Source organism: Triplophysa rosa, linkage group LG5, assembly GCF_024868665.1.
Source record: "Triplophysa rosa linkage group LG5, Trosa_1v2, whole genome shotgun sequence".
NCBI classification, from domain to species: Eukaryota; Metazoa; Chordata; class Actinopteri; order Cypriniformes; family Nemacheilidae; genus Triplophysa; species Triplophysa rosa.
In genome coordinates, this window is record NC_079894.1 from 12,249,478 (window position 1) to 12,261,371 (window position 11,894).

At 39.0% G+C, this 11,894-nt stretch overlaps 1 protein-coding gene across 1 annotated transcript; it reads right to left on the reverse strand.

The window, feature by feature from the left end:
* Positions 1-8,198: 8,198 nt before the first annotated feature.
* LOC130554633 (uncharacterized) lies at positions 8,199-9,032 on the reverse strand (the record flags this gene model as incomplete). Its single annotated transcript, XM_057334412.1, has 1 exon — positions 8,199-9,032. A coding segment is annotated over one exon (630 nt), but the record flags the coding sequence as incomplete, so codon positions are not given.
* Positions 9,033-11,894: the final 2,862 nt, after the last annotated feature.

Below are 11,894 nucleotides of genomic sequence, written 5' to 3' on the forward strand. Positions count from 1 at the left end.
AAATGCACGTTATAAGCGACTCAAACTCGCACTGCTTTTAGATCGAGCAGCATTTTCTACTGATCCCAGAGCCGTACTTCACGGACAAGCGACGCATCAATAAAATAATCGATATTTTGCGTTATCGCAGCCAACTCGGTTTCAGCAGGATTTAGTGGTAACCGCGGTTAACCGGGCACATGCCTAGTGGCACTTGACTGTTTGGATTTATCTGTTAAAAATACAGTCAAGAGTCAATTCAGTAGTGTGAAGACTGTGTTCCATGTATTGTAGCATTTGTAGCAAGAGACAAAGTACACCTGAGGGATGTTTCTATCAGCTGGAAGCACGAGTGGACTTCCTGACTTTGGTAAAATAATCAATGTGTTGGTTGTTGAGAACAAGCCATATTTCGTCATTGAGCCTTACACAGCCTGGTACATAGAACATCTCAGATGTTATAAAATCTGCAAAAATCACCTAGAAAGACACCGTGTTGTCCAACCAGAGGACCTAAATCATTATTCTCCTCTTTCTGCATACATGGTAAGAGGCAGGTGCCTCCTCTCTCCGAAAGCATTTCTTCTTCAGTGAAGTGAGTAAAATCACCCTATGTTTTATGCTATAGCAGAAAATAGGGTGGAATTGGTAAAGTTTGTATATTGCAATTTGTTAAGGATTATTTTATGTCCTCTGCTGTTTGTGTTTTTAGCAGAATAACACCTCAGAGCTTCCTGTTTGTGTGTCCAGACCACGAGGCTGAAGTTCGCTGGATAGGTGAGGTTTGTGTAGTTTTTTTGAGTTGTGTTTTTTTAGAGGTGTGAACCTACACTAGCGTCACGGTTCGGTTACGATTATCATGTCATCGATTCGGTTCAATTCGATATTACGATGCATTGACGATGCACTGCATCCTCAAATTTAAATTTTACTAGTTCACAATCACATGTATACAATTTTGTCAATAAATACAAGCAGTCAGATATATGAATTGAACCTTTAATTTGACTTGCTCTTCTTCGACGTATCAAACATTATCTGTCATAAGCACTACATCTTTATCCGATAGCTGCCATTTCTCCACAGCATGAGACAGTAGCTCTGCCAGATGAGCACCCATGACTACGTTCACACTGCCACCAAAATCCGATTGTTTTGCTCATATGCGACCCAGATCTGTTTACGCCAATCTTTTTTAATCTGATCTGAGCCACTTCCATATGTGGTCCTAAATCAGATTCAGGTCTGATGTTTCTAAATGCGACCTCAGTCTGAACGGTCATATCGGATTTCATGCGACTTTTGCATCATTGTAGATCGACTTGCGTCATAATTCTGCGTTAATTTAAAGCTTCACGCACTATTCTGTTGAGGGAAGTGCACTTTACAGCTCGGTTGCCAAACATTAAGGATCAGATTATAATAAACATAAGCCCTTGCACTGTCTACCGCACGTGAGCCGCACGATGCGATGTAACAAATGACTATAGAATCCGTTATAATAAGAAATTGTGCCACTTGCATTCACCACTCGCGTGTGTGTTGACACGGTGGTAAAACATAAGCTATAGGTGTGTGTTATACTCCGTCCCCCAACCCAACCCTTACACCTAAATAACCCCTCCCCCAACCCAACCCTTACACCTAAATAACCCCTCCCCCAACCCAATCACAACAGGAGGGTAGCACAAATTTATGGGTAGCATAAATTGGCAGAACACTGGCATGCGCACAGCCTGAGAGCGGACTGCTCCGGGAATGCTCTATAATCGCGCCGTGAGATCAATCCGCTCGGAACCGCATAAAGTCAAACACGCGCTGACTAGACCCTTAATTCTGTATGAAAACGTGCTGCCTGTTACGTGTTGTTGTTGTTTTGTGCATACGATTCAGTTTATAACCATCACGAGTTCACACTGGAATCTGATATTGGCCACATTTTAAAAATAGTGTGAACAACCGAACAAAAAATCAGATCTGAGCAAAAAATCTGAATTGAGCACTAGGCTTGCGGTGTGAATGTAGTAATCTCCCAGTCCTCGCCAATGTAATGTGCCGTTATTGTCACATAGGACTCTGTCACGACCGAAGTCCAGGAATCGCATGTTATAGCAGCTCGATGAGCACAGACAGCAGTGGCGCTGACAGGTGTTAACAGCTCAGGGTGAAAACGGCTGACGTGGTTTCTCAAGTTAGTGGTATTACCCCCTGCATATTTTATTTGTGCGTGACAAGATTTACACACAGCATGTGTCCTGTCCAGGTCGTGCTTACCGGGTTTTTCATAAAAGCTTAAATGTGCCCAGATGTCGGCTTTTAAAGTAGTTGGAGCATTTTTAATTACTCGCGTCTCGCCTACCTCCGCCATTGTATGCTAAAGCAGTAAAAGCACGTATGCGACATGACGTCAGAAAAACGTAAGTACGTTATAACCGGTTATGGTCTGTTACTGAACCGATATCGAATCGTCCTCGTTTGCATCGCGATGCATCGTAAAAACGATTAATTTCGACACCCCTAGTGTTTTTATTAACATGTAAGTCTTCTGCACTGCTTCATGTGTTTTTAGCAGAATAACACCTCAGTGATTCCTGTTTGTGTGTCCAGACCAAGAGGCTCAAGTTCGCTGGATAGGTGAGATTTGAGTAGTGTTTTTATTAACAATTTCAGTCAGAAGAATTATTTTCACTTTAATCCATGTAATCGCTGTAATGCAGTATTGTCACCATCAGCAGGTGGCGGTTGTTATTTGTGTCTATGTGTGTGTTAGTGTTATTGTTGTGGGGTGGTGCCATAAAAAAATCAATGTATGGAAAACACAGAAAAGAATAGTACAGAACTGTAATTAACACCATACATACATAACCTAATACACATGTAACATTCGATTCATGCATTGATAATGTAATGGTAATTACTGAATCATTACACTCATTGAAAAGAAATGAATTATACAATAATTGTTATAACAGTTGTTCAAATGGTCATTGTAAGCTTAAAATGTTGTTGAATATTTGTTTTATTTGGAACAGCTAGAGATTGTGCTTTTATTGTACAAATGTTTTTCTTTTAGTGCTCGAGGATCATGCTGTTTAGGGTCATACTCGGCGAGAATGACATTCGGAAGATCCATGCCGATTGTCTTCCAGAGACTCTTGATGATTTCTTTGCATTTTTGAAATGCAAGCTTGCACTTGACAGAAGCTTTGTGGCTCAATTCCAAGATCCAGATTTTAACAATGAATTTTGTAATTTGACCAATTTGGCAGAGCTTCCTAAAGAAAAGGCCACATTAAAAGTAATCGTTCAGCCAACCTTGGAGTCGACTGACACCGACTCAACGGTAGAGCTGGAAAGTTCAAGTGCTGCATCATCCCTGGATAATCCCACATCTTGTCTCGTCTCTGGTAGGCAACGCCTTTTGCCATGTCCATTTGATGTCCCTAAATTTACTTATGACATAGAGTTACAACTAAGACGTGGTAATGAGGGATATCGCGAGAATGGTCACTTATTGGACATAAGCAAGGATACAAAATCCAAAATTCTAGAAAAATTAGCTGACGCAATGTATGCTTTCACCCCATACCCACAACGTGATGATTTTGACAATGTTGCGGAAAGTCTTGTTAAGAAGCATCCATGTCTCAGGGAACCTGGGTCTGAGAAAGGATGGTACTGTTGGAGGTACAGTCTAAAATACAACATGGGAAATTACCGCGGCAAGCTGCGGGCTGCAGGATGTGCTGAACTGCACATTAATCGTCACTATGCTTCTTCGGATATGGGGCCTAAAAGGAAACTAAAGAAAGCAAAAAAGGCCAAAGTAAATTTCCTTCCAGATGTACCACAAGATAAAAGTCCAGTAATGCTCGAGGAGGAGAGAGAGTCAATGATTATGGAAACAAAGAAGACAAAGGTAGACTGGAATAAAATACACAAGATGATGGCAAACACGTTTGCAGTGCGACGAAAAGAGATAGTTGAAAACGAGCCACTTGTGACAGAGGTGAAGGCAAAATGGCCAGCATTGTTTTTTAAAAAACAGGTAATTGTCAACTGGGATATGAAAGCAATAATTGTGTATAATTAAAAATTTGTAAGGGATAATCTATGTTTGCATGTGTTCACGCCCTTTTAATGGCTATTAATTCTGATTGGCTTGAATGTGTGGATTGATGACCCAGACTGAAAACCCAGCTAAAGTAATTTTTTCCCGATTTGCTATTTTCTATATAAAATCATTCTACCTAACCTAAAGAACATTTATTGAAACATAATCTTGATATCTTAATATTGACTGTGGAAGGCCATGTAAAAAATTTAGTGAAATTGTGAAATTAATGGTTGAAATCAAACTTTGATGCTCATCTCATAATTAGATGTTGAGACTAGCCTGGTTTTCACAGACAGGATCGCATAATTCAACTCAACTTTATTTATATAGCGCTTTTACAATTTTCATTGTTACAAAGCAGCTGCACATGAGACACATTGACTACAAGCAAAACAATCAAAGTTGTACCTGCAAAAACAAGAAAAGGTTGAAAACACAGAAGACAGACACACCCACACACAAAACACTCCACACACACAACACGCACACGCACCAACACACACAGACACAGACACACACACACACACACACACACACGTACGTACACAGACAAGTACGCACACACACACACGCTCAGTGAGAGCACACATTTAGGATAAAGGAGAGAGAAGCACAGGTCAAATATAACAGATAATAAATTCCTATATGCAATATTAATTAAGTAAAACTTTAAGATTCTAAAGCAGCCCCCCCGGTCAGGCAGATAGTGCAAAAACAGTATGCAAACGGTGGCGAGGAACCCAAAACTCTAATCGAGAAAAAAAACCTCAGGAGAACCCAGGCCCAACCAGGGGATTCCAGTTCCCCTCTGGCAAAAGCTGCTGCCTCTGCACAAGCTCCAGAGAACTTGCACAACAAGGCTAAATAAAATAAATAAACTTAATAATAAAATAAATTATAGTTTAAGATTATCATTAATAATCTAATAGCATTTGAAATTTTGTGGTGAAGACATGTCAAGAGACCGCGTCCTTCTTTATCCAGCTCTATCATCTCAGCTCTTGTCAGGTCCCCACTTCCCATTCTCCGCTCTACCATCAGGTCAGGCCATGAACTGCATCCTGCTCGCTGTGGTAACCTTGGAACAATGAGACAAGACTGGCTGAGAGTAGAGTACTGTTCTGTACTCTTTGATGCAACAAGTACATCAGTTGTGTTTTTGGTTCCGGTTGATCTAACTAATGCAGCCTAAACCCTCTGAAGATTTATATTATGGAAGAGTAGTGTATGCAAGATTAAAAAGATGCGTCTTTAGTCTAGATTTAAACTGACAGAGTGTGTCTGCCTCCCGGACAGTGCAGGGAAGACTATTCCAAAGTTTAGGCGCTAGATAGGAAAAGGATCTACCACCTGCACTTGATTTTGAAATTCTAGGTATTACCAACTGACAGGACGCCTGAGAGCGTAATGCACGTGAAGGACTGTAATACAAAAGGAGTTCATTCAAGTACTGAGGAGCTAAACCATGTAAGGCTTTATAGGTAATAAGCAAGATTTTAAAGTTAACGCGATGCTTTATAGGTAACCAGTGCAAGGTTGACAGAACCGGGCTAATATGTTCATACTTTTTTGTACGTGTAAGAACTCGAGCTGCCGCGTTTTGGACCAATTGGAGTTTTTGTAATAAGCCTGCAGGGCAACCACCTAACAGTGCATTACAGTAATCTAGTCTTGATGTCATGAATGCATGAATTAACTTCTCTGCATCTGAGATTGACAGCATATGACGTAGTTTAGATATATTCTTAAGATGGAAAAACGCAATTTTACAGGTGTTGGCGACGTGGCTCTCAAATGACAGATTACTATCGAATAGAACGCCAAGATTCTTTGCTGACGACGAGGGTTTTATGGAACATCCGTCAATAGTTAAACAGTATTCTTGGTTGTTACTTATAGCAGTTTTCGGTCCAATAAGTAACACTTCCGTTTTGTCCGAGTTCAGTAATAAAAAGTTGTTACTCATCCAGTTTTTTATATCGACTATGCATTCCATTATTCGATGGAACTGCTGTGTTTCATGAGGCTTCGAGGAAATATAAAGTTGAGTATCATCAGCATAACAGTGAAAGCTAACTCCGTGTCGCTTTATTATATCTCCTAGAGGTAGCATGTATAATGCGAAGAGCAGAGGCCCTAAGACTGAGCCCTGTGGTACACCGTACTGGACTTGCGATTTGCGTGACACCTCATTGTTTATTGCTACAAATTGAAAACGGTCGGATAAATAAGATTTAAACCATTTCAAAGCTATTCCCTTAATGCCGACATAATTTTCGAGTCTATGTAGGAGTGTGCTGTGGTCAATGGTATCGAATGCAGCACTAAGGTCTAGCAGCACCAATAACGAGATACAACCTCGGTCAGACGCCAATAGCAGATCATTTGTAACTCTGATCAAAGCAGTCTCTGTACTGTGACATGCTCTAAATCCAGACTGGAATTCTTCATTGATGTCATTCCTTTGGAGGAAGGAGCATAATTGAGTTGAAACTACTTTTTCCAGAACTTTAGATATGAAAGGTAGATTCGATATAGGCCTGTAGTTCCTTAGTTCTCTAGGGTCGAGTTGGGGTTTTTTGACAAGGGGCCTTATAACAGCCACCTTATATGCTTTAGGCACATGTCCTAATGTCAGAGATGAGTTAATAATACCAAGAAGAGGATCTATAATTTCTGGGAGCATCTCTTTCAGTAGATTTGTAGGTATAGGGTCTAGTATGCATGTTGTTGATTTAGATGATCTAATAATTTTAGACAGCTCATCTTGATCTACGGTATAAAATAATTGCATTTTCTCCTTAAGGGCGCTGTAGTTAGTTTGTTCAGCGGGTTTCACTTCTGATTGCATTGTTATAATTTTTTCTCTAATATCTTGGATTTTATATGTGAAGTAGTTCATAAATTCATCACTGCTATGCTGATATACAGGATCAGAAGTCACTGACGATTTATTTTTTGTTAATTTAGCCACCGTGTTAAATAAAAACCTAGGGTTGTGCTGGTTTTCTTCTATTAGTGATGAAAAGTAGGCGGATCTAGAAGTTATTAGGGCTTTCCTGTATTTTCGAATACTATCCTTCCATGCTGTACGAAATACCTCTAATTTAGTTTTCTTAAAGTTGCGCTCCATTTTTCGGGCCGCTTTCTTTAGAGCCTGAGTGTGTTCATTATACCACGGTGTGGGGCTGCCATTTTTAATCTTCTTTAAACGTAGTGGAGCAACTTTGTCTAGCGTTACCGAGAAGGTGGAATTAAAATTTTCAGTGGTAATGTCAAGATCTTCAACGTTATTTCTCATGATTTGAGACAATTCGGGCAGATTATCGAGAAACGCATCTTTGGTAGTTGAAGTTATTGTTCTACCATATTTGTAACAATGAGTTTTATTTGCAGCCGTAGGCCAGTGAAGCAAACATAATACCAGATAATGATCCGAAATGTCTTCACTCTGCTGAAGGATTTTAACGTCGTCCACATTTATACCGTAAGACAGTATTAAATCTAAAGTATGATTACGAAGGTGAGTGGGTCCTGACACATGTTGACTAATGCCCATGGAGTTAAGAGTGTCTTTGAAAGCCATTCCTAAGGCATCTGTAACGTTATCTACGTGGATGTTAAAGTCACCAACGACAAGGAGTCTATCTGCGGCCAGTACTAGTTCTGATAAGAACCCACCAAATTCTTTAATAAAATCTGTGTGGTGCCCTGGAGGCCTATATACAATAGCTAGAATCAATTTAAAAAGTGTTTTATCTTTAGTATTAGGTGTTGAAACATGAAGAACCATGACTTCAAAAGAATTATATTTAGAGTTCGACTTCTGGGAAATGCTAAGAGAGTTATTGTAAAGTGCTGCGACACCTCCCCCTCTGCCTTTTAGACGAGGCTCGTGTTTATAATAATAATCTTGGGGGACAGATTCATTTAAAGCAATATAATCATCTGGTTTTAGCCATGTTTCTGTCAAACAGAGCATGTCTATTTTATGATCTGTTATCATATCGTTAACAAAAAGTGCTTTATTAGAGAGAGATCTAATATTTAGCAATCCGAGTCGTAACAGTTGATTATCTGTATTTTGTTCATGTTTAGTTTGTTTAACGTTTATTAAATTACTTTCAAGAGGTTTACGCATTATTTTATGTTTGCTAATCCGGGGGACAGACACAGTCTCTATTTTGTGATGTTTGGGAGAACGGATTACTACATGTTGTACATTTTGTGTATTCTGCGACGTGAGACGGCAAGCAGACAGTTGGTTAAGCCATACTGTCTGCTCCCTGACCTGGGCCCCAGCGAGTCAAGTTTTAGCATTAGCATTAAGACTTTTTGCCATATTTCTAGACAGGATGGAAATCCCAGCCCAGGAGGGATGGAGACCATCTCGTTTCAACAGGTCAGGTCTGCCCTCAAAACTCTTCCAGTTATTTATAAAAACTATATCATTCTGCAGGCACCACTCAGACAACCAGCCATTTAGTGATGATAATCTGCTATAAATCTCATCACCACGATAAGCATTGAGGGGGCCAGAGAATATTACAGTGTCTGACATCATGCTTGCGAGCTCACACACCTCTTTAATGTTATCTTTTGTGATCTCCGATTGACGGAGTCGAACATCATTTGTGCCGACGTGAATGACAATCTTACTGAATTTACGATTAGCCTTAGCCAGCACATTTAAATTTGACTTGATGTCAGGCGCTCTGGCTCCCGGTAAACATTGGACTATGGTGGCTGGTGCCTCTATGTTAACGTTCCGAACAATAGAATCACCGATAACTAGGGCACTTTCAGCAGGTTTCTCAGTCGGTGCGTCACTGAGCGGGGCAAACCTGTTCGAGACTGTAATCGGAACGGTCGAGTGATGTTTTGTCCTGCGACTACGCCGTCTCACAGTCACGAAGTTTCCCAGCTGCGAGGGATTTCAACCGGAACCGAGCTGTGTGCGCTAATGTTGCTCGCATCCAAAGTGTTTTCTATCGTCGTTAAACTCTTACTATCCTCAGATAAAGATTGGATGCGAGACTCTAATTCTAAGATCTTCTCTGTCAGCCTAACTATTTCCCTGCATTTATCGCATATAAAGCCCTCGCAGCTGACAGAGAAGGCTAAGCTAAACATATGACATGAGGTGCAAGTAACAATAATAGGAATAGAAGCCATAACTCACCGGATTTGAAGTGCAATTCCAACTTACCAAGGTTGCTCGATGGATCGTAGTATACTCGCTTAAAAAGAGAAACAGTTATAGCACACAAGACAAACCAGAGGCAAGATGATATTCCACAGTGTGAACAGAAAGCAAGCTAACACGCTATTGCTATGCTAACGGCGTTAAGTTAACTATCACATTTGGTTTAGACTCTTCCAAGTAAATAACAGGAACAGGGTTATTGAGATATCAGGATAAGTTAGCAACGACAATAATAATTAACGATAATAAAATACACTAATATTAGAGCGAAGTAGTAAGCGCACTGATACAAACAAGCTGCCGGCAGCGATGCAGGAAACAGAAAGCAGGATGCAGGAAACAGAAAGCAGGATGCAGGAAACAGGAAGCAGGATCATAGTATAAATGCAGCTATTCAATGCCATTGTAATGCATTCGTTTCTGCACAAAGATTTTGTTTAATTCATGACGTTTTAACAAGTAAGTGGCATCATTTCTAACAGATTGAAGCAGAGTTCACTCGCTTAACTTCAAAAGATCTCCTGAAGTCGTTTCTGTTGGGTTTGGACCAATACATGGCCGGTTTTCTTCAGATGTTCCGAGGAAAGATTAACACTATTCCACAATTGGAAAGTCTTCTTAGTAAGATCGATGATGATGTGAGTACTAAAGTTTGGTGCTCATTCAAATTAAAACATGTTTGTTGTTAAGTTTTTTTTAATTAGTGGTTTTTTATAGTTTCCAGTATATAATACATTTAAAAACTATTATTCTATTTATAGAGGCAGTAATCATAATTTTAAGAGTACTACAATCAAATAATATCTTTATTTACTCCATATAATTTAGTCTGCATAACACAAATATTTTATGGATATATCATTTAAATGTATATCTATACAATGCAAGTTAATGTGGTTCAACAATTACAAAGTAAAAAACGACAAACACTGCAGTGTTTCCCAAAGGATTAAGTGAGGTGGGCAGAAGTCAGGGCGACTCGGGCCCTCGTAAATTATTTTGTGCATTTTTAAGTTAATGCCTCAGTCTAAGAAAGTTACATTTTTATCTGCTTTAATCAAAATCAATTAAATCACTTTTTTATTTTAAGAACTCCATGTCAATGAAAAGGAAAATTGTTCTTCAGGGCCTTCCACATTACCTCAGTGAGGACGCATCAGATTTCTTCAAGGAAGCAGAGGTAGACTTTAATGTTTATTGTTTACCTTTGATTACAATAAAGGAATTAAAGGGTTAGTTCAACAAAGAATGAAAATGATTTCATGAATTACTCACCCTCAAGTCGTTCCACAACCGTAATATCTTTGTTCATTGTCTGAACTCAAATTAAGATTTTATGACCCCCCCATAGACAGCAACGCAACTTGCACTCAAAGCACAGAAAGTTAGTAAAAATGTCAGATACGTAGAGGGTCCTGAATCTTTACCACACACATGCGTTGTGAACTCTTATGAATGCACATTGTAGATTTTTGATTTGTTGAATAGACATTTTTTTGCACACAAGTATTCTCGTCGTTTCATAAAAGTAAGGTTGAACCACTAGAGTCACAGAGGCTATATTGATGTTTTTACTCATTTTCTGTGCTTTGATTGTAAGTTACGTTGCTGTCTGTGGGAGAGTCAGAAAGCTGTTGGACCTACATTAACAAGGATTAATAAATGCTAAAAAACTATCCTGTTCATGTTAGTTAATGCATTTACTAATGTTAACAAATACCTTAATAAAAAACTTATTATAAAGTGTTACCCTCTTAATCTTAATTTTTTATCTTAATTTGTGTTCCGAAGATGAACAAAGGTTTTACAGTTGTGAAACAACATAATGGTGAATAATTCATGATAGAATTTTAATAAGATACTGATTCTCCAAGCGTAATGTTCTTCTAAAAATTGAATCTATTCTAAAACTATTTGACAGGCAACAGACATTGACGACCGAATGACAGCAGGAATGGATGTGGGCATCCTCATAATCCCTGGTGAAGATGATGGTTTTCACTACTCAGTTGTGCTGGAGGAGCAGATTGTCCTGAGGGATGTGAAAGACCTCCCTCATGCTGTAGCTCTATTAGTTGGGCTGATTTTTGGACTTAATATTACTTACCCAAAAAAACTACGCTACACCTTTGAGATCATTCAGAAGATTTTCATTGACCTTGGAGGTGATCGGTGTTCTATGAAGGTACATGGACTGAAAAATAGACTCCTTCGCAAAACCTTGTAAAGTGTCCTACTTGCGAAAAAGTATGATTTGCGGTTAAAGTTATGCTCTGTTTCCAGGATAAATTGTAATCGTTTGTTGTCTATTATTTGCCTTGTGAAATTCTGGTTATTGTTTAGAATACATTTGATTCTTTTTAGTACCATATTGTTGTATAATGCATTACATTACTGTATGTAATCATGAAGTACATTTTTATATAGTGTTTGCATATGCAGTATATTGTTGTTTAGGCAGTACATTGCTGTCCTGTTTTCTGTATATGAAGTAATTTGTTGTTTGTGCAGTAAATTAATGTGTGTTTTATACTGTGTGTTTTCTACAGTACTGTTTATTAAGTAATTTGTTGTTTATGCAGTAAATTTATG